At 38.0% G+C, this 23,794-nt stretch overlaps 1 protein-coding gene across 7 annotated transcripts in view; it reads left to right on the top strand.

The window, feature by feature from the left end:
* The window catches only part of SYNRG (synergin gamma), a 62,759-nt gene that overhangs the window by 23,529 nt on the left and 15,436 nt on the right, over positions 1–23,794 (top strand). For all 7 annotated transcript variants that reach the window (XM_030536369.1, XM_030536368.1, XM_030536365.1 and 4 more), the window contains 5 exons: positions 841–1,089; positions 5,041–5,177; positions 7,844–7,962; positions 8,186–8,248; positions 13,541–14,491. In XM_030536369.1, coding sequence (XP_030392229.1) covers positions 841–1,089; positions 5,041–5,177; positions 7,844–7,962; positions 8,186–8,248; positions 13,541–14,491 — 1,519 coding nt within the window. The remainder of the gene's footprint in view (positions 1–840; positions 1,090–5,040; positions 5,178–7,843; positions 7,963–8,185; positions 8,249–13,540; positions 14,492–23,794) is intronic.

The following is a 23,794-nucleotide window of genomic DNA, read 5'->3' as shown; positions in this document are numbered from 1 at the left end:
CTCATTTAAGTTTGTGTTGGCTTTGGCTTTTCTTTTATGCTGAATAACTATCTATTTAGGAACATGTGTCTGACGAAGTGGGTATTCACCCACAAAAGCTTATGCTCCAATACATCTGTTAGGCTATAAGGTGCCACAGGACTCTTGGTCCCTTTTTACAGATCCAGACTAACACAGCTACCCCTCTGATATTTAGGAAGTGATATGGGCCCCTCCACTAGATTATCTGAGCACCTGGCCAGTGGGTGAATTTGTTAATTTTTTGGACTGTGTAATCTAGGTTTTAACTTGTGTCAGATTATAGTGTAATGCCATGGCTGTTCCTAGTTTAATAGAAACTTGTCTGAAATCGCAAAAACCACCATTCAAGTTTTGCAAACTTCACTATGATCAGAAGTTGACAGAAAAGAAATCCAGGAGTAGACGAGATGGGACAGTGAAGATAGGCACTGATGTACATTGTTAGAGATGTGTGGGGGAAATTTGCATAGCACCTACCCGTGTTCAGTGAGCTCCAGCCAGTGCTAAATTTTGAGCATTCAGATACAATTCTTGTGTGTGTTTTTTAGTAAGTGAATCAAGTAAGTCTATAGATCCGTATGAGATCTAGCAGTAAACTGTATCAGTTCCAGCATATTGTATATGTGTAGGTTCACCCTGATCATGTAAAATTCAGTTGCCTTTTTTGTGTGCAAAAGACAGAATTGAAGGACTGACTCCATGAATTTTCATAGTTTCAATAAATTAAAAAATTAGTTGAGAAATAAGAGTACAAATGGAGGAAAGTCATTTGAAATGTGTAATGCATGTAGCTATCTCTTTATTTTTCTCCTTGTGCAGAGAGGAATACCTGCAGTGAGTCCTGATGTTTTAAACCAATTTCCAACTGCTCCTGTCCCTACTTTAAGTGGATATCCAATTTCATTGCCTGCCACAGTGAATCAACAGCCTATGAGGCCCTCTGGACCACCAGTCTCCATGCCTCTTAATATTGGACAGGCAGTCATAGGAGTGAACATAACTCCACCAGTGGGTGGAGCTGCAGCACAGGTTTCTAGTGGTTTCATGCCATCTTACCCCACAAACCAGGTTAGTGCTGTTTCTATAGCATAATAAATCTGTATTTTCATTGCAAGGGAAACTCTTGTTTGAAAGCTGCATGATGACAACTGGATTTTAAGTAAACGTTAAAAATGAAAATGAAATCTAGAACATGCCGTTTTAAATATGGAAGACCATGTTGTCACAAGCATCTTTGATGTTTCAGTCTCTTCCAGGTAACATTAGAAAAGTTAGACAAATTTCTTCTCCCTTCCTAAGCTCCTGCATCCTGAGAAAAGCCTCTAGTTAGTTCCTTTTTTACACTATTTGAAGTGGAATTACATGTAAACTAAATAAGACCTGTGTTATCTGGTTAGTAAAACAGAAGTGAGACCACCACAGGGAGAACTGAAAACTGTGTAGCAGTAATAGAAAAGATGACCTGGCTAATACCAACGTTTTCTGGAAGCATGAATTGATCTTGGCAATCAGTTTTGCTATTGAAAATTCAATTTGCCCATCATCCACAGCATATTCCTTTTGATGTTTTGCAGTGTATACTGATTGATTTTTGCTTCCATAATGTTCTTCCTCTATTCAAAGATGACTTGGCTAAGAACGAGTATAATACATTAATGTCTGGGATAAAGTCCTTTAGTAACAGATATCTTCCATGTCTAGTGAGATCCTAAATACACTTTTTGTTTTTGTGTTGTTGGAAGGGCAGTATGGAGAACAGAATCTTTGCAATCAGTTCCCCTTTAGTTATACAGCTAAAAGCAAGAATATTGCTTCTGATTCAAAGCCAGTATTAATGCAAATATACTACTACTAATATAATGCATTACATCTTCACTGCACTGTACAACATGAACCATACCCAAGTTGTTTGGTACAATCCAAAATGCTTAATTCTAAGTGTCTCAGTTTCTTGCAGCTACAGAGAAAATTGACACCACTCGAGCAAACCATTAGGTGTTGTACCTTAAAGGTGATAGTGCTTTTTTAAAAAAACTGCAAACCAACTAATTGAAATCCATGTTTTAACTGAACTAATGTTTTCTAGACCTTTAATAATTTTTGTTGCTCTTCTCTGGACTTTCTCCACTTTGTCCACATCTTTCCTGAAATGTGGCGCCCAGAACTGGACACACTACTCCAGTTGAGGCCTAATCAGATTGGAGTAGAGCGGAAGAATTACTTCTCGTGTCTTGCTTACGACACTGCTGCTCATACATCTCATTGTGCAGGAGGTCAGACTAGATGATCATAATGGTCCCTTCTGACCTTAAAGTCTATGAGTCTATGAGAATCATAGAATATCAGAGTTGGCAGGGACCTCAGGAGGTCATCTAGTCCAACCCCCTGCTCAAAAGCAGGACCAATTCCCAACTAAATCATCCCAGCCAGGGCTTTTTCGAGCCTGGCCTTAAAAAACCTCTAAGGAAGGAGATTCCACCACCTCCCTAGGTAAACCATTCCAGTGCTTCACCACCCTCCTAGTGAAAGTTTTTTCTAATATCCAACCTAAACCTCCCCCACTGCAACTTGAGACCATTACTCCTTGTTCTGTCATCTGGTACCACTGAGAACAGTCTAAGTCAGGGATAGGCAGCCTATGGCATGGGTGCTAAAGGCAGCACGCGAGCTGATTTTCCCTGGCACCCACACTGCCTGGGTCCTGGCCACCAGTCCGGGGGGCTCTGCATTTTAATTTAATTTTAAATGAAGCTTCTTAAACATTCTGAAACCTTATTTACTTTACATACAATAGTTTAGTTATATATTATAGACTTATAGAAAGAGGCCTTCTAAAAAGGTTTTAAAGTATTATTGACACGCAAAACCTTAAATTAAAGTGAATAAACGAAGACTCAGCAAATCACTTCTGAAAGGTTACTCACCCCTGGTCCAGATCCATCCTCTTTGGAACCCCCTTTCAGGTAGTTGAAAGCAGCTATCAAATCCCCCCCCTTCCTTATTCTCTTCTGCAGACTAAACAATCCCAGTTCCCTCAGGCTCTCATCATAAATCATGTGCTCCAGCCCCCTAATCATTTTTGTTGCCCTCCGCTGAACTCTTTCCAGTTTTTTTACATCCTTCTTGTAGTGTGGGCCCAGAACTGGACACAGTACTCCAGATGAGGCCTCACCAGTGTCGAATAGAGGGGAATGATCACATCCCTCGATCTGAGGGCAATGCCTCTACTTATGCAGGCCAAAATGCCGTTAGCTTTCTTGGCAACAGGGAACACTGTTGACTCATATCCAGCTTCTTGTCCAATGTAACCCCTAGGTCCTTTTCTGCAGAAAATGAATGAAAAATCATCCCAGAATGTTTTCTTTTTTTGTGCAACAGTGTTACCACTGCTGACTCATTTAGCTTGTGATCCACTATGACCCCCCAGATCCATTTCTGCAGTACCCCTTCCTAGTGGATCAGTCTTCCTTATGCTGTAGCATGTAAGCCACATTGCTGTTTCTCTATTGTTGCATTCTCACTTTTGCTGTTGTTTTGCTAGTGTGAGATCTGGGTCTAACTGGTCGTTTATACCAACAGCCATCGTGTCTCATATTAGTTCTTTTAACGTTCCATATTTGCAATGTTCAGCAAGACTGTGAACTGCAGTAATAAGTCTCAGCTGTTTTCCCCTTGTTTCTGGCACTTCCTATTAAGTTTGCCCCTTTCATATGTAATATTGTCTGGCTTTGAAATGGACATCAAATGCTCATGTTTCACTTTGGAGTATTCTTTCTTTTCCTCCTCAGTGAGAAGGAGGAGGGCACATAGGATATCAGCAACAGCAAGAAACATGGCATTTACCTGATATCTTGTGCTTTCTCTGTTAAACCAGAATTGCTCAAATTTATGGCTCCCAGAAGGCCGGCTGCCTGAGTCTCAAAAATCAAACCTCTCTAATAGAGCCATTTGAGCTATGGGGTTCTACTGCTGAGGTGAGATAGGGCTCTGCCTCCATGCTGCTGATTTCACAGGTGGTCTCCCTGATATTCCAGTTTCCTCACTCGCTGACTGCTCTGACAGTCTGGAGGTGTCTTTTCTTTCCTTTGCTCCTTCTTTAGAGAGAGGGATTCACTCACTTCTGACATCATGTAGTGTAAGGACATAAACACAAAGAGGCATGACGAGCAGCCGCTGGAAAACTCTCTAATCAGGAAGTTCCAACATTGTTAAGCTCTCTCCTGCAACACATCCTGGTCCTCTGTTTATTGTGGAAAGAAAACTCTATAACCACTCCATATAAAGTGGACTCTGAAGCACAATTATATGCTTATGGAGTATCTAGGGTCCTGATATTTATTTCTGTGGCTAAATTCAGAGGCCTTGCGTATTTCTAGACCATTTACTTGAAAAGTAAATTTAACTAGTACTAGTAATTTGTCAAAGGGCTTTACGTAGTCATGTATCTACCTCTTAGTTCTTCAGTGGTCTCCGTGAAATGAATTGCTTCTCTCAGTTCATTCTTTCGAGGGCTGGTGCCCACCCCATCATAAAATAACCCTTGGCTGCCCATTTCAGTGCCTTTGCTGAAGGCTCAATGTCTTTGCAGAGTAAACAATCATCTAGCATTTAGCTGCAGATCTTCCAAAGCAAGGTTCAGTCATGTTTGTCGGACAGCATAAGGAAGCTTTTACTGCAGATGCTGGTGCTGTGCTTGTTTTATGAATGAATAAAATATATTTGTTAGAGTTAAGCTTATCTTGTGCCTTTATTCCACATAAATTCACTGTTTATCATAATTATGGAAATTGACAAGATCTTTTGTTTCATGTAGTCCATTCCCCTCAATTGTTTCTTTCAGTAACATTTTGTAGGGCTTTGTCTGCTCCCTTTAACTATTAATTTGTATATTAAGGCTTTGCAGTGACGTATATAAGAAATTTACTGAGTAGGCAAAAACTATTCCATATATACTTAAAATGTCAAGGTAATGTGTTTTCTCATCTTAAATGGGGGGTCTCATGATTTTATGGAATCCAGGTAGTTAAACCAGAAGATGATGACTTCCAGGATTTTCAGGATGCTTCAAAGTCTGGCTCACTCGACGAATCTTTCTCTGATTTCCAAGGGGAGGGACCTGGATCCTCCAAAGCAACCAGTTCTCAGCACCGGAGCAGGTGGAGTAGATCTCTGAATTTCTTAAATATCCCTTTTAAAGCAATTAAATGTTTTCTTCTCTGTCTAACTTTCTAACCCATAATTTCATACCATCACCTGATCTTGACTCTGGCAGTTTCTTTCAGCAGCCGCTTCAGAAATCTTAATGGCACTGTATCCAAACTGACATTTGATGTACTATAGATTGCTGACCATTCTTTAGAATTCCATTCATCGTGCTGAGATAAATTGTATATAAAGGTATGAGAATAGGTTTTCAAGTGTTTATTCTGTTGCTGACAATCGTAAGTTCTTTCATGCCATGCATTTAGGCTCAAACCTTTACATATAGCAATCCACTCATTCCTGTGCTCTCAGAAGAATGAATTGGGACAACTGCCCTTGTTAAAGGTCTGATCTGGCACTCACTGAAGTACATAGAAAGCTTCCCATTGACTTCAGTTACCTTTGATCAGGCCATAAACCCCCAAAATGCATGCAGAGAGGATCACCCGCCAAACTGTCTTCTTTTAAATGGCCATGGCTCTCCAGTGGATGTGTGTTTTGTTTTTTTTGTTTTTGTTTTGGTTTGGTTTTTTAGCTCCTCTCATCCTTTCCATTTTGGCAAATTTTTATTTAGTACCTGACTTTGAGTTGTGGTGATTGCCTGGAAATCCCATTTAAAGTCTGTTTCATTCAAATTTTAGAGGTCTACTGGCATTATGGTTGCTCAGTGCCTCTCCTATTCTGCTGGCCCTTATTTAATTGAGAGAGTAGCATCGCCTCAGTACGGTCACTGGTTGGGCAGTGTGGAGTAGAGAAGTAATCATCCAAAGCTTCCTGCTTTTGAGTCTGAATTCTTTCACACAATTCTGACTTTCAATGTCCTGTGATCAAGAAGCCCCAAAATTTTATTTTCTCATAATGTACAGGGAAAAATAATATGCTTCTCTAAGTTTTTAATTAATTTTTAGGAACAAAACATTTTGTCTGTATGTATTGAACTGGTTGTTGTTATATGTAGATTGGACAAATACTTTCAAGGTGATTACTGGTTGCTTCCTTGACAATGACATCAGAGGAAGATACTAGAATTAATTGTTCAGCTGCAGCATGCGTAAAATTACAGTCTGAGTCATCGCTTTTCATGAAAAGGATTTCATTTTGCTAGTTTAAATCAGTAACACTACATTAATCTAAAGATGCCCCATATTTCATTTAGTCCTTATTTTGTTTTAGGCATAGTTCTTCAGTTAATAAAGTTATTCTGTTAGGAAGTCTTAGCAAAAGCATTTCCAGATCTGTAAGCACAATTTTGTTTAAAGTTTTGTAATTGGAGTTGGAGGGTCATGAGAAATCAGTGTTTTCCACTACAGTAGTTCTCTTTATTCAGTTGTAAAAGCATTCGGTTTTGTACAGAATATTACAATGAACTATAGTCTAATTGCTTATGGAGTTTTTTTTGTTAAACGTGTAGTGTACACCAGATTAACTGTTATATTTGTCAAGATTGGATATTGAACGGTCTGTTTCGTAGTGAAGTGAAATTAAATTATATTGCCATAAACTACATATTTTGACATTGCTCTGTGTCTTGTTCTGCAAGCCCCACCGGCCACCATTAGAATGCACATGCAAGTGCTGGGTTTGTGTGTAGCTTGCAGGCCACTGATAAGGAGATTTAAATGGCTGTGGAAAGATTCTTGCTGTAGGCCAAAGAATGCCATAGAAATTCATTCACATTTTCAGTGTGTATGATGTTAAATGACACAAACTAGAGGTAAAATGTAGTCATTCTTATGTAAAGGATGTTGTTCTGCAGAGCTGCCAATGTCTGATAAGGGAGGGGAAGCGAAGCTCTTACAGTATGTGTTTAAATCTTTCAAGAATTGCTAACACAGTATTAGGTTATTATGGCAGTTTATTATGTTCATGTGCAAAAAGGTCTGTTCATTTAATTATGGCATAATCCTGACATTACTGAACATATGGCTACCTGAACTTGGTGACTTTCGCTGAGTAGAAATTCAAACGTTATTCTTTGCTCCTATTGGAATAATGGATCTGTTCTCTTCTTAATTTTGCAATATGCAATGAAATGTAATCAAAAGCAGAAGAAATGGAAGCACAGAGTTAGCAAAGTCTTAGGCAGCCTGTGATTCTTACCAATTTCTGGTCCCATCAAGAAGGCATGCCCTTAACCGTCTTGGACAATGTGATTAATGAAACCACAGTGTTTTTCACATATATGTGTGTTCTCTTCTGGGTTAAAAACTGCAGTGGTGCGTATCTAGAACAGTTCTGTCACAAGAAAGAATCAAAAAGTTAATGCACTTAAGGCATCTCTGTTCTCCGTGGGTGGAGAATTTACTATTTTGGCCCAGAGTAGTGCTGATAGAATTTCAATGAGATAGTGACTAGCATAAGATGAATGAGGTTGGCGTGAGAATATTGCTGCTGAAGATCTTTATGAACGTAGTGTACATTATAAAACTTTTAAAAGTGCAGAAGTAAAATAAGCCCTTTATCATGTTTGATAGAGCACATTTGTGTTAATACACACAATTTAGACAGATGCTAATAAGTTGCTTGTTCATTTCCTAATATCTTGCTTGCTTTAAATAATAGAAGAAATTAGATTGCTCAGGAGCTTTTTTCTTTCTTTTTTCTGTGTTTGTTTGTTCAGTGTTCCTCCTTTGCTGATTCCACTCCCTGGCACTAAAACACCTTCCTCAACGGATAAATATGCTGTGTTTAAAGGAATTGCAGTTGAAAAGCCTTCTGAAAGTGCAGCTATGTTTGGAGGTAAACAAAAACTGTTTAATTGTTAACACTACATGTAATGTAACATTTAGTTTAATTTTTCATATTTCAGTAGTGCCTGTGACATTGGTAAAATGTTAATATAAAATGTTGAGTGCAAGATGACAGCAACTGTACCAATCTAATCTGTACCATAACTGATTGTAGCCTAATTTCATAATATCTTAATGGAAATGATCTTTTTATTTTATTTCATGCATGATAGATTATGGAGACAAATACAGTGCTTTCCGAGAGTTAGAACAACCATCAGAGAGTAAATACTTAGGTAAGCATTTGATCTTACAAACAAAAAAAATTGAGGGGCGGGGTTAGGCTCTTTCAATGCGTTGCATGTTTTTTAGGGTCCTGCATGAACTTCAGAATTCCCACTGCTAGAATTTTAGGATAAAGACCCTAAGCTCCTCAAATGAGCCAAAAGTATATTGAGAAGATCATAAAATTTATCACTGACACATAGTGCACAATGTCATGTGTTTTTATGGAAAGATTGGTCCCTGCTTTGGAGGTCTATGTGGGTGCAATTTTGGAACTTGTTGGTAGGTTTTTGTCATCTCTCCCGTAGACTTGCTTTAAAAGTGGAGAGCTGTACATCCTGATAAAGGTGTGCAATGCAGCATTTCAGGGTTTCTGTAGAAGTTTTCCGTTCTTATGGTACAGTTCAAGCCACGTATTGCTTTTGGTATACAGTACCACAATAATAAAGAGCTCCTCATTTAGCTAAGAGCAGTGATACTCAGACTGATGCTCGCAAGCTGCAAGTGGCTCTTTAATGTGTTTCCTGCAGCTCTTTGCCACGGGTGATATTAAAAAAAAACCACTGTGTGATTTAATTAACAACCAATCAGGATGCTTTTACAATGTAATTAACCTATTGTAGTTGCTAAAAGAATAATACTTGGTCAGTTATTTTGCTGTAAGAATAATATGTTATGTATGTATGTATATATACCCTAAATATGTCCCCTGCCATACTGTTTAAATATGAATATATAATACTGTGGTAAATTAATCAATGAATTCACATACTGTGGCTCTTTTGGGTAATGTTAATCACCAGTTTGGCTCCTGAACCACTGAGGTCTGAGTATCACTGGCCTAGAGTTTGCCCTAAGTCAATTTTATTTGTGGGAATATCTGAAAATAAGTCTTAGTTATCCTCTGAAATACTATTACTATGTAATTGCAGTAAGTGAAAACTACCTAAGCTCTTTCCTGAACAGGCCATCTGTGTGTAACATGTATATTTACATAACAGTACTGTCATCTTTTAATCTGATGGGAAAAAGGAACCCTCTGCAACTCTATTGGCTTCATATATCATCAGTAATCAGAGCATAGGATAATGTATTGCTAATTTAACAGAGGTGGAAATTCTGCTGTATCGCCACCCTGCCAGTATGTGTCACTGTACTTGGAAGCAGAAATTATTGAGAATCTGTTCACTACATACAGACAATTGTGCCAAAATCTCCTTAGTTTTACCAAGTTACACAGTAAGGGCCTGAGCATCTGGAACTCCTGTCATGATCTGTGGAGTTAGTGTGTGCTCAGTAGCTTTCCAGTATCAGGCATTTAAATTATTGTTATAAGTATTTCATATGACTTGCAGTTGTCTATTGCTTGCAAGGAAAGAGAAAAGTTACTGCTAGATTTGTAAATTGACCAGCTTTCACCATTGTTAACCCTTTCACCAGCTTACATTTCTAATGGAAAAGTTTACAGTTCATCAGTAAGTTTAGTTTGCTGTGATGTTTTAATTTTGGTTAATGAATGTCAATTTCACAAATTCCTTGTATTGCTTTTAAAGCAGCATTTAAAACATATTGTTGAAGCAGGTGAATTGAGGAAAAATTTTTTAGCTGGCATCATGCTTCAAGTGATGATAATGTCCACCTATTATAATTGTAGCTAACGTTCTCTCAAATCTTTCCATTGCTTAAATTAGTTTAAAATGATCATATTTGTGAAAGTGACTTGAATCTTAATGGTGTATTTGTAAAATATGAATTGAACGAAATCTGGGTATGTGCAGTACTAGACATTTGTTGTTTTTTTAAGTAGTTGAGGCATATTTTATAACAAGTAACATCTCTGCAAATATATCATGCTGGTGAATGGGTTTAACATCATAAATTTAACAAAGAAAACCAATTATACTTCAGTTTCCACATATTTGTGAGGTGACAGATATGTACTGTAGAATAAATTCTGTCTTTATGTTTAAGCTGCATTTTATATGCTGTAAAGTGTTTGGGTATAAACTTACCTTTCATAAGTTTATGAAAGAAATTTTTGAATTCCTCTCTGTAGGGAAAATGTGCATTTTGGGGTTTAAACTGTAGTCACTTAAACTGTATTATTTTCAAGGCCCTTCATTTTCAGTTGTTGTTTTGTTTCAAATTTCCTGAAGTTTATCAGTGTTAATTACAAAGGGTGAAAATCAGTGGGCGGTGGTGGTGGGAATTGTGGGTAAATATCAGGATTAACAATGGGGAATAAGAGGACAGGAAAAAAAGCAATGAATAGAGAAATGTAAGGGCATTGAAGGTAAAAGCAGTTTAATACTATGGTTCATTTCATGATTTGTACATTAACAGTGCATACACATATGCATGGAGATAGGCATGTAGTTATGTTCCACTATATTTCTTATTTTAACAAACAGCCTCACATTTACACTTAGTTTAGTTCATTATTAAAATAAACATCTCCAATTAATGTAATGTATTGGATTTTCTTAATGTAATCAAAATTTTTGTGTACTGGAGTGGTTTAACATTTGGGTGAAAATCAATAAATATGGAATTTTTCAGTAGAAATTGGTAAAAACTGAAAACATATTTTATATTTAATATGTGATCTGAAAACTAAAGGTTTTTACTTTTTATGAATAATTCTCTCAATGTAGAAGGATAATATGTGAGTTATTAATCTATAGGCGCCCTGAAACAACTATTCTCTTTTTGGGTCCAATTTGAGATGCTAATCACCTTCAAATTTACTAGGCAGTCAGGTCGCTCGGCACTTCGCAAGTTCAGGTCCTTCAGTGATTATTTGTCTTTAATCCCCAAACCAGTCTTGCATTAAGGAATAAAGAAATTGATTGCATTAGGAAAGAGGAGCTGCATTGTGTTTCTGACTCTGTCAAACCTGGGAGCAGCTACAAATAGCCACAGTAACAAAAGAAAAGGAACAACATCATATTTTGATTCCAAATCCAACTTTTTTCTTACATCATTTTGCAAAGCTTATGTACTTCTGCTGACTTTTTCAGAAGAAATGCTTCAGTGCTCTCTACCTAACTCCAAAAAATGGTGTCAACTGTTCTAGTCATGGGCTATCACACAATAAGCACACAATAAGTGGTGTGAGTGGGTGTGATGGAAGGGGGATATTTCAGCAATGGAACAGATTTGTTCTTGGCTCCGAAGGTGCAGGGCCATGTAGAAGTTTTTGGAGACTTGGGAAAAAATCTGAAACTGAGCTCCCCCACTCCAAAAGTGAGGACTTAAGTGGTAGGGAGGGTAGAGCTAGCCTGCCCTACACTCACCCCGCAGTGGTGGCTACTGTCCTGCGGGGGCTGGGCCTTCTTCCTGCTCCATAGTGTGTTACCTAGTGCATGGGGTCACAACATCATTCAGGTTTGGTCTGGCCTCCTCTCCACTGATGGAGTGGCACCCAGGCCAAATGTGAGTGAGTGGCATCTCTGTATAGGTCACAACACCATTCACTCAGGTTCCACAGTTTTGCGGGGGCCTCTCAAACAGGGGGCCTGTGACAAATTACCCTTCAATCTCCTCTGGTGGCCCTGCTAAGGTGTTCTGATAATCAGTAAGAAAGACAACATAAACATTGTAAGAAATGCCTTGACAGTGTCCTTTTAAAATCCAAATAAATTCTTGATTGATGCTTTTGCTACAAGTTATATGCCAGCCAACGCTGTATGTTTTAGTCTGATGGCGGGTCAAGTTCAGTATTTACTTTAAAACAGAAGCTGGAATGTCATGAAAGTGACTAGATTAAGTTTTGTAAAGTTCTGAATGCTTGACTCTCATTGCACTTGATAGAAACAGAAAAGGATACACTTTTAAAAGAAGCGTTTAAAATGAAGCAAGGTGATTAGTTAAGATGATGGCTCTGCCATCTTTGTTGAACTGGCCCTTTGGTGCTTTTTTACTTCCTGTTAATTGTATTTTCCGTCACCTACACTCTGGTAAAATCCTGTTATACTTTGGGCCTTCTTTTGCCATATAATGAATTTAAAAAAAAGTCACTCTCTGCTATCTGAAGCCAGTTGCTTCTGGCAATCAGTCTGTTTCCTCAATACTCCCCTGTCAGTCTGTCAGTGCTGCTTTCATTTTGGCTTCCTGCTGCCATTCTGTTAGGAAACCATGTGCCACTGCTCTGACTTTGAAATTGCCAGTGGGGAGTTGGGGGAGGGAGGTGGAGAGAAGGTCAGAGAAGATTTTGGCAATAGTTGTGCCATATTCCTGGCATCGATAACAGGGCAAATACAACCGTTGGCACAAGTGAAATTCCAAATTTCATTCTTGGCAGTGACAAGTATGAGGTACATGGGAAGGGGAAAGGATCTGTCCAGTATTCAAACAACTTCAGTACTGAACACCACCTAAGTTTGTCACTTGAATGGGTACAAACTCGATATAAGGAAGTTCAGACTTGAAATTAGACGAAGGTTTCTAACCATTAGGGGAGTGAAGTTCTGGAACAGCCTTCCAAGGGAAGTAGTGGGGGCAAAAGACTTTTGTGGCTTTAAGATTAAGCTTGATAAATATATGGAGGGGATGTTATGATAGGATAGTTTAATTTGGACAATTGATCTTGGATTATCACCAGATGGGTCTGCTCAGTGGTCTGCAGGGAGATGTTGGATGGGATGGGAACTGAGTTACTGCAGAGAATTCCTTCTTGGGTGCTGGCTGGTGAGCCTTGCCCACATGCTCAGGGTTTAGCTGATCGCCATATTTGGGGTCGGGAAGGAATTTTCCTCCAGGGCGGATTGACAGGGGCCCTGGAGGTTTTTCGCCTTCCCCTGCAGCATGGGGCATGGGTCGCTTGCTGGTGGATTCTCTGCAGCTTGAGGTCTTCAAACCAATTTTGAGGATTTCAATAACTCAGTCCTGGGTTAGGGGTTGTTATAAAAGTGGATGGGTAGGGTTCTGTGGCCTGCCTTGTGCAGGAGGTCAGACTAGATGATCATATTGGTCCCTTCTGACCTATGAGTCTGAGTCTATGAGAAGCATGTGTTGTTATTGAACTCTTTCTAAGCTGAGTTTGATATGGTTTAAGGCTACTTTAAGGATTTATACGTTTTTGGAATAATAATTGGCATAATTGGAGACATCACCAAAATTGCGTAGAAGCCTAGTTTTGTATTTTAACATACACCCATAGCTGCCAAATTGAATAGATTTTCATACAAATATTTTGATATTGCATGAAATAATTTGTTTGATGCATGGTGTGAGTATGATATACATGTTCTCATTCAAGATCCTACTTATTGTTCTGCTTTTTTTCCCCCTCTCCCCTTCAGGAGATAGCTTTGCAGAATTCAAATCTGCAGGAACCGATGATGATTTCACAGATTTTAAAACCGCTGACAGCATCTCGCCACTAGACCCACCTACAAAAGAGAGAACTTTCCCTGCATCCTTCCCCTCTCTACCTGCACAGCTAAAACAACAAACACAAGCAAAAACCTCTCTGAATCTGGCAGACCTAGATCTCTTTTCCTCCACTGGAGAGAACAAACAACTTTCATTTCCAGCTGCATTTAGTTCATCAAAATCAACCTCTTTCCCTGCACCACCACCTTCAACATCTGCTGCTGCTCCTCCACCAGCACCCAGTAAAAGCTCGAGCTTGGCTGACGACTTTGGAGAATTCAACCTTTTTGGGGGATTGTCTAATTGTGTATCAGTTGGGGGACAAGATGACTTTGCAGATTTTATGGCTTTCAATAATAGCAGTGGCTTTTCTGAACAAAAAATGGATGACAAATACAAAGCTGTTAAGCAAGAGGCCAGTCCTGTTCCTGCAACTGGCTCCTCTCTCAGTGCAATGAAAAGTGGGCAGAATTCTGCCGCTGCTGCTCCCACCAAATATGATATCTTTAAACAGCTTTCTCTGGAGGGCTCTGGAACAGGTGTTGAGGAAATGAAAGAAAGCTCCCCTTCAGTGAAAAGTGATGATGACTTTTCCGACTTCCACTCTAACAAGTTTTCTTCTATGAGTAGTAACATGGATAAATCCCTGGTAGACAAAGTGGCAGCTTTCAAGCATGCCAAGGAAGACTCTGCTTCTGTCAAGTCTCTGGATCTCCCCTCCATCGGGGGCAGCAGTGTCGGCAAGGAGGATTCTGAAGATGCGCTCTCTGTTCAGTTTGACATGAAACTGGCCGATGTGGGAGGAGATCTTAAGCATGTCATGTCTGATAGCTCTTTGGATTTGCCAACAGTTAGTGGCCAGCATCCACCAGCAGCAGGTGAGGAATTGGTTAGATTGCTCTGGTAATGTAGCTGATGGAGATTTCGATAATGTTACTCTGTGTGCTAAATTACAGTATTATGCACTAGTCTTTCAGTTGTGAAAGGCTTCTAAACCTGTCTACCTGCTAGCTACCAGTCCCTTAGCAGGGCAGTGTGTTGTTTGTTGTTCTAGATAGCTATAAATAGATTGGGCAGTTTAAAATTAATACTAACTTATTTTTGAGATTTGATCACATTATATGACTAATGCCCATTAGCAGGGATTCAAATGGAAGCCCTTCTAACACAAACAATGTCGTTCCATTTGTATGAGCTAGTTCAGTGGTATTGAAAGCCTCACTTTAGCATTTTGGTTTCATCTAAGCACTTGGCTGGAGGACTTGACCCACTCTGTGCTTCTGAAAAAAGGTGGAACACTAATTTGTGCTGTTAATTAAAACCTTTCTAACCAGTGACACTAGTATATATTGCCTTTAAAGCAGGGATGCATTTACTTAGCCAGAGCTCCGCAGTACTGGAAATGAAGGTATTAAATAGTTTTACTGTAACTGGAATACAATTAGTTTTTAGAGTTAATACCATTGCTGGAAGTAATCATGCAAAAAGCCTGTGCATGCTAGCATGGTAATCACTTTTGGAGCTAAATTTAAAACCAAGCGATTCTTACTTTATCCTTGTTAGGTTATCCCCTTTTTAATTTCTCTTAATGAAAGCACTCCTAAGAGAGGATGAACTAAGTATTTCCAGTCCTATTGCATATCATAAAACAGATTTCCCAAGTGTCCTGTTTTTTCTTTTTATATGTACATAGAGAAATAAGATGTAGTTAAATGTTTTGTGGCCTTTAATAATATGGGAAATTACTGTATTCTAGTGACAAGTATTATGCAGTCCAAGGCTTTTTTGAATGGAGGGGCACACAAACTGTAAAAGTAAAAGCTATTGCTGCAAGAATTGGTTATTTCCATATGAAATGTTTCTTCCATTTTTGCAGATCTGGTAGGAAAAATATACAGTACTGTAATTTTGCATTATATGATATTTTTAAGTAAGGGATAGAAAATGATGGCAACTTAGGCATGGAAGATACTCTTTAACAGGGTACAAAATTTCAGGAATAATTTTATTAGCAAAGATGTTTAATTTTCATGTTACGGCTTGGTAAAATTCCAAGTTCAGTGGGCTGTCAAAAAAGTAGCACCTACCCAGTGTGTCTTGAGTGTTGACCTTGGTTTTGAAAGCACTTTTTCCTAATATTTTTCTAACCTCTTTTGGTGGTAGCTTGATTTAATGTACCTCTTCTCCTACATCTGAGCTTCATTGGCTACAGCAACCAGTAATTGATAACTGCAATTTGTGACAAGAAAAGATATTTGGGGTTTTTTTGTTTTGTTTTAAAGGATTAGCTCATCATGTGCTTGATGCTGAAAATTTGAACTTTGGAGTACTAATTAGAAGCTATTTTTCTGAAACTTAAAACAAAGTCTGTGTTCTTTCATGGTGCCAAATTAGATATTTTCACAAGGAGAGTTTTACTCTACCTCCTTCCTGTTTGGGTCTTGTAATCAAGCTTGATCTGAACTATATTTGTTAAAATAACTCTTTGTGCTCATGTGTTTTTTATGTATGTTTGATACATTTCAAGCTATGAACCAATGATGTTCAAGTCTTTTTTTTTTTTAGTTTACATAATTTAAAAAGCAGATTTTTTTTCACTTCCTTTGATCTGTATATTTAATGTCAGAAAGGGACAGTATCCCTTTGTAGTCCTTGTTACAAAGAGATGGCTGACTAGCTAATGGGAACCATTTTTGTCGTCTGCCCAGATTGTGTAAATTTCTTAAATGAAGAATAGCGTTAGGTGAGGCTCTGTAAAGCATTTTATTTGACTTTTCTAATTCTAGCACAGCAATACAAGGGTCTTTATTCCTTGTCCACTTGTTCATGTGATACAGATGGATTGTGGGTACAAGGAAGGGGATTTCTTTGGGGGAAGGGTAGAAGAAGGTCCACTCACTTCCTATTTGAATTGCTTTAGGGGTTTTTTAGGCGGGGAGGAATAACTTTCCAAACTGTCTCTAAAGGGGATACTGTCTCTTTAAACTTTGCTATAATTCATGGTATGGAAGGTATACTATACTAATGTTGCATTTCTCTTGCATATACTTGGTATAACCCTTTGAGCACTTGCTGCATGTTAATTTCAACCAGGCACTTTCTTTTATACCAAATTTAACCTTTTCTCCAACACTAAAGTATTTTAGTTAGTGCTTAGTCGCTTTATATGCACGCATCTGATTTGTTTCAAGGTCAGTTGACAGTGTTGCAGCAAGAGCCTGCCCTTGCTCATAATATCCTCAAAGGGTTATCCAATTTGCTGCACTTGCAAACCTGTAAAGTATCTTTTCTTCAGCATTATTTGAAATCTCTGTATTTTAATCCACATCAAGTTTTTTGCTGCTTTTCTAATGTCTTATTTCAACTAAACATTTCCTGTGTGAATGTGCCTTCTCAAATCTGCTTTGATATCTCTTCTGCAAATACTGACCTGCATGCTTTATTCTAATGACTCGGTGAAGAGCTCTTATGTATCACTATCTTTTGTGATCTGTAAGTCCTGCTGTGTTAATAAATATTATCTTGGCATATTTTGAAACTGTGGGGATGTGTGTAATTTGTTTGTAGTCCAGAAATGTTTGTTTTTCCTGAAAAATACAAAGTTTAAAGCTATAGTATCCCCCTAGACTGGAAGTTGCCTTTCTGCTTGTAGAGATCAGTGTACAATGCACTGCAGTTCTTCAAACAAATTGGATTAAGTTCTTTGAGCTTGTTTCCTGTGCACTTCTGAAACTTTAAATACCAGGCAAAACGTCAAATGATTTAACTAGGTGTGAGAAGGAAGTTTAATGAGCTAGTTGTCTGGGGCAGAAGGGCAGGTTTGTGAATTATAATGTTGGTGGCTTGACAACACAGACGATTTTATAGTCTCTTCCCATGCTGTAGTTATCCTGTAGATTAACAGGGGACGTGTGTCTCAATATCGACTCATATCTTAGTTTCTCTGCTATTACCAACAAGAGTGCCAATTGGGTGGTGAAGAGTTTTATGATGTGAACTTAAGTTCCTTGAAAAGACAAATGAGCGCATTTCGGGTATCACAGGCGACCAAACAGTCTTCTGATGCTAACTACTTTTGGTCACTGCTAACCTGAAATGAACTTGCACTGATAACCTAGAAGTGAAAGGCGCTATTCTTGGTTCTGTTTTGTAATGTTTAGCGTAATTTTTATATCACAGATGACTCAAAGTTAAAAATAGATTTGTGGTAATTACCATTTCAGAGCCCATTGTTCCTTTGGGAATCTCCTAAATCTTGGGACCACTAACAACACATCTATTACTGATAATCTCAAGTATGAGGTATAAAAGTGATGATACTAAGCTTGTTGCATACATAGTAAATTCTCTTTACAACTTTGCTTGTAAAATTTTTTTTTAAAATGGGGAAGCAGTAATAAAGATTGAGGACTAAGTGGGTGCCAAATTTTATTTCAGTTTGGTCTTTTTGGCCACAAGACCTAAAGCTGGCAAAGAGTCAGTAGAAGCTTTTTATTCCTCTTCTTCATGCAACTCTTGAGAAATTTTAAAGGGAAAATTGTTCCCATTTTAGAAAGCTCATTCATTACATCTTGTCCTACAACTTTTTTTTAAAACTAGTGTCTAGAAGTGTAAACACAGACAGACACTAATGATAGAGTTCCTTTAAAATTGTATCTTTGTTGATCAGAAAACCATACGTGAGTTAGGAGGAATGGGGAGTGAATGACTATTAAAATGCTTGCTAGATTTAGTTTGATGTTGAAATTTTATCTCTGGTCATGATCCATACATCAGTAGTTTTTCATCCCTGGTTGATATGTAGAAGTTCAATTGCAAGATCTCACTCAGTGTAATGCTTCTATGAGTACAAGTGCTTAAAAGCTTTTACATCTGCCTCAAGGAATCTAACAGTTAGAAGTATAAATTTATGTGTTTTAGTTTTCCAAGTCGAGCAATAGTGCTTAGAAGTACATAGCAATCCTCCAAAATATCTGGAGCTTTAGAATTCTGCATGCTTAAACCAAGCTCTTTCTGCTAATACAAGCTCTAAAGTGCCTTTATTCTGCTCAAACATTGTTTATCGTGACACGAAAAAAAAATTTAGTAAGATTCTCTAATTCCACCGCATGGGAACGCTTTTTCTTTCCTTCATTTTAATATATCAACAGTGAATTTGGTGCCTTTGTTAGTGGCCAGACTAACAGCTCTGAGACCTGCATGAACTAGAGTAAATTGAATAGCTCCATTGTAATCACTGGGATTATATTACTTTTCACCAGTTGAGAATCTGTCCCTTAATTCCTCCTGTCACCAATAGGCATGACACAGGCAGCTGTAGCATGAGCCTCTGTACTGTGCCCTGTCCAGGTTTTTCAGATCTGACCTGGAGGGATCCCCTGAAGGGCGAAGAGAGAAGCTGTGTCTTTGACACATTAAGCCCATTTGAGCTCATTGCAGAGCCTGCCAACACAACTGCCAATTAATATCAATTGTGGTGTTTTTGTGACATGGGCCTCTCTCCAAGAGAATTTTCAACTAGGTATTTTTTATAGCGATCACCTAACAACACTCAAATGATATAACAATTTTCAATCACCAGGCTTGAATTCAAACCTGAAGTCTCGAGATGAAAGGCTCCACCTGTACATATCCAAATGCATTTACAGATATATATCCTCTCATCACCTCCTGAGTCGACAGTTCCCCTTTTCCTTTAAACACTAGTATAATTGACACTGTTATTATTGAATGGTTTTCTCATAAACCATTAAACCACTGGCACAGAAAACTCAAGCCTGTAAATTTTCTTCCAGATAGTGTGCAGACATAATTAGATCCATGATGGTTGAAGTAGATTATTGTTGTCAGCCCAGATGAGGGATGTCAAATTTACAGGTATAATAGGAAACAGTTGGATAACTGTATTTCATCCTCTGACAGTATTCTTGTCTATGCTTCCCTGACAGGTGGTATTCTAATTCTCATCAACAGCAGTGATGTTGGTGAGTCTTACTGTGGCTATTTCCAAGCAGTTACCAGGCAGGTTGTACCATTAGAGAACATCATTTTGATAGTTTTAAAATGGAAAGGGGGGAAGATAAATTAAGGATAAATATTGCAAACGTTTTGCTATTGTACTTAAGGCATGGGTTAAACTGTGCTAATAAGATTCTAAGGCTCCTGCAAAAGTCATTGTTTTCAGTGATGAAAATACAGAGAAGCTTTTCCCTGTTCTTGGTTCATTACACATTCTTTTTAATGTGCCAACACAATGTGCAATTCTGATTACATCACTGGCTTCATGGTGCATGAAGTTTGAGTAAATTTGACTCTGATCAAATAAGTATTCTTATGATTGTGTTAGGTTGTTTGTGGAGATTGATCAGAGAGAGGTAGGTGGAAATAATATCAGTCTTTGTTTGTTGTTAATATCATTTTTATAGATGACTAAGGCCTTTATTTTCTGCTCCTGTCTAGATTCTCTATATGTCCAAATTTCATTGAAAGAAACAGTGATGTTAAACGGCTGGAAGACTAGTAAATTAAAGCAGTACCTTTCTGCTCCTGGAAACATACAGTTCAAAATGGCTTGGTGGTAAATTACCTAGATACATTATCTATTAATTTTGTAGCCTAGCTAACACAACTGGCAGCGCTTATTCAAGGGAGAACACGAAGGCAGTTACCTTTTAACTACCGGCACTAGTGATACATCCATATTGCACTTCAGCTGTTTTCGCTATTCTGTTTCATAAAAACACAGGATTCTAGTGGAATTGAGCTGGCTAAAATGATCTGGAGCACCTGTATGCTTATATAGGTATTTAAATATATGCATATGTTTAAAATAGTTAAATATCTGATCTGTGCTCAAGTCTGGTCATATCTAATATAATCTAAGTGGGAGCCATATGTTCCTGTTTTGTTTTAATTTTACAAGCTTTCTCCTTTATTCCCTTTTCACACTTGTTTCTTTCTGTAATTTTGGGATCCGTACATACTGTACTGTACTTGAATTTTAGTCTGACTGCAAGATATACCAATGTCTAACATCCGGGGCCTGCTGTGATAATTATATTTAACTATATGGGAATGATTATCATTCCAATTTTTATATTATCATAAATATAAAAAGCAGAATATATTTTTCATCCTTTCAGAAAGAAGCCAAGAAATTACGAGCATTGCTGTTCAGGGAACACTTCTTTATTACCCTGTAATATATTGCATATACTTTTGGTGGTTAGAATTATGAGAGGAGTAATTAAAGATTGTCTTGCATGATCTATTCATGGCTTGACTTACTTTTACAGGGCTCTTTGCAATATGTTTTTCAAAAAGTGCTAATGAAATTTAGCTCAGTATAGGCTGAAATACCATTCAGGTTGCCAAAAATGCTAATCAGTCTTGAAAAGTTAAATTATGACTTGCTGTTCATCTTGTATCCATTATTAAATATTTTCTGAAGTAGAAATTGCCAGACACTGTGATTCTGCCTAGACAGGAAGATTACAGTACCTTAAAAGCGAAGCACATGGAAAAAAATTTAATGAATTCAATCTTTGCTTATTCTGTAATATATTTTTTAAGATGTTTCACTCCCTTCTGTTGGCTCAAATTCTGCTATTTACATGAGTTTCTTGAATGAGGAATACAGATATTTCTTGAATAGAAGCTGTATTTGGTGAAGACATTAGAATTAGTTCAGATCCACAACAGTAAAATGAAGCTTTTATTACCAGGGGTTCTAGTTGCAGTGTTTTTAGTGAAGCTAATTTTTCATTAAATTTATCTCTAGTCTCTAGGAAATAAGCTACTGCAGGAGCGGTTCTTAACATTGTCTAATAAAACACCATTGTGCCAGTAATAAAAATACCCACGTCATGAAGAGTTCCCTTGAGTCTAGCACTGAGTGGTTTTCACATGTCAGCTGCTTCTCTGTATATTAGTCTGGTGGAAGGCAGCTCAGCTGCTTTTCAGGAAAAAAGAAATGAAATGATTTTTACTTTTCACAGCAGATGAGTTAAATGAGAACCTGGATCAAGCTTTAAAACTGCTGCCTGTTACAACCATCACGGGGATTGTGAGTCCGTTTCCCATTACGGGGGAAGGCGAGGACTTTTGAGTGACAATGCAATACACAAACTACCCAAACAGTATTGATTTTACAAAGGGGTTAAAACAGGGTTTATGATGACACCTCGTTTGCCTTATGGCATTTAGAATTACATCCACATTTTTATTTTCATTGCTTGGCTTTTTAATAAATTGCTCTGGCTCTGTATTAGGTATAAAATAATTTTATCCAGGGTCTGTTATATTTTCTAAGGGTCCTTTCCTGTAAAATTTTACTCACCTGAGGTGATCCCATTGAAGTCAACGGGACTGCTCAAACGAGTAAGCATTTGTAGAACGGAGCTCTTAAATTCCGATCCTACATCTGAATCTATGCAAGCCAGACCCCGTGCATGTGGATTCAGTTGCAGGATCTGAACCTTTAATTGTTAAAGAATTAAAATATCTTCTTGCTGCCTTTGCCAGGGAGATTATAGTATAAGCTTGGTCTACTGGTTAGAGCAAAGGATTGGGAATTCTGGTTTCTAATCCAAGCCCTTGGTATGGGTTTGAGCCAAAAGTCAGGTTGAGGGGAAAATACAATGATGTATTCTTTTAAGATCTGCTTCTCCTCCTTGGCCAAAATGAGGCCACTCACAGTAGACTGTGCAGATCTTCATAATATGATCATCATGTATTCTTCTACTTATTCTTATGACGATACAGTCAGTCACTCAAATGCTGCAACAGCCCAAACGACATTTCTTAGGAAAAAAAACGAATCTGTGAGACTTTATGCCTCACAAACGCAATGGAAAGGAGCTCTTCACTTTGTTTTGGCAGCCATTAAACTTCCGTGCAATACTTCCAATTGTCGGACTTCTCGATTAATCATGTATGTGGATCAGGTCAGGTCAGGAAAGCAGCCTGAAGCTCCGTGTATTCTCCCCTTCCGGTAAAATGAATAAATGAAGGCAGCAATGTTTGTAAAAGTGGGTTTAATCCTCAGGCTAGCGTAGTCAGATTGAATTAAAAGGACAGCTGGAATGTCAACTTGTTTCCGCACTATCTTTTTCTTAAAACTGAACTGTTGTTACTGCACACAAGCCAGTCAGGACCAAAATGTTTATCAGAACAGCCTCTGCTAAAATGATGCTAAGAGAATGTGTGTTTGTGTTTGCTTTATCTTGAGACCATTTTACCCAGGGCACTGAGCAGCCGCTGAGTGTCTAATCCAAAATGACAATTGTTAAAGCCTGAAAACAAACACCAACCATAGCTTTTTTTTTAAATGCTTTCACAAAAATTATATGGCCCCTGGCTTTTTATGCCTCCCCATATGGAACAATCTCAATCTAAATTAAAAAAGAAAATGTTGAATGAGTAACAGACAGAGCCTGGCAGAAACCAATCACCGCATATCTTTTTTTGGTGGGCTTAGTGAAGCAAAAGGAATCTCTTGCCTCTTTTACACCCATTTATGGCAGCAACAGGACATATAGGCCCATATAACTACTGGGTGAGTATAAATGCTTGGTTGAAGATTTGCGTAACATGGTTGGTTTTCTATCTAGTTGTCTGTCTAAATCAGTAACGCATGTAGCAAAAACAAAGATCTATGCAGCATTCATATTTTTCCTGAAACTTTTATGCTTAAACAACAATCTGATTCATGCAGCACTTCACTCATTTATAATTCAGAGGAACAGAACTAGTGGTTTTTTACATGCCTACAACATCTTCATAATATACAGTAATATTTGTATTTATTCTTTGGGGCACATTCTGAGCACTGAGGTGGGAGGAGAAAGTTAGGCTAATAGTCAATTTTGCTAATTTGATAAGATATTTGGGTTGCTAACATTTACATTTTGCCTGCCGTTTCTCTAACGAGCGTCCCACAAAAATGAAATGTCAATGTGTACAGTATGTACAGTCTGGAAATATTAGTTTTACCGAGTATATTATTTCTTTGTTACTGGTATATATAATGAAGATGGAGTCCGAATAAATCTGTTAATCTTTAAGGTGCCACTGGACTCCTCATTGTTTTTATGGAGACAGACTAACATGGCTACCCCTCTGATACTTAATGTTCAGGAAGTCAAGGTTTTACACTTAATATAAGTAGAGATAATGTATAG

Source organism: Gopherus evgoodei, chromosome 17, assembly GCF_007399415.2.
Source record: "Gopherus evgoodei ecotype Sinaloan lineage chromosome 17, rGopEvg1_v1.p, whole genome shotgun sequence".
Classification (NCBI taxonomy): domain Eukaryota; kingdom Metazoa; phylum Chordata; order Testudines; family Testudinidae; genus Gopherus; species Gopherus evgoodei.
Note: the sequence above shows the minus strand (reverse complement) of the source record. Positions and strands in the feature narration are given on the sequence as shown.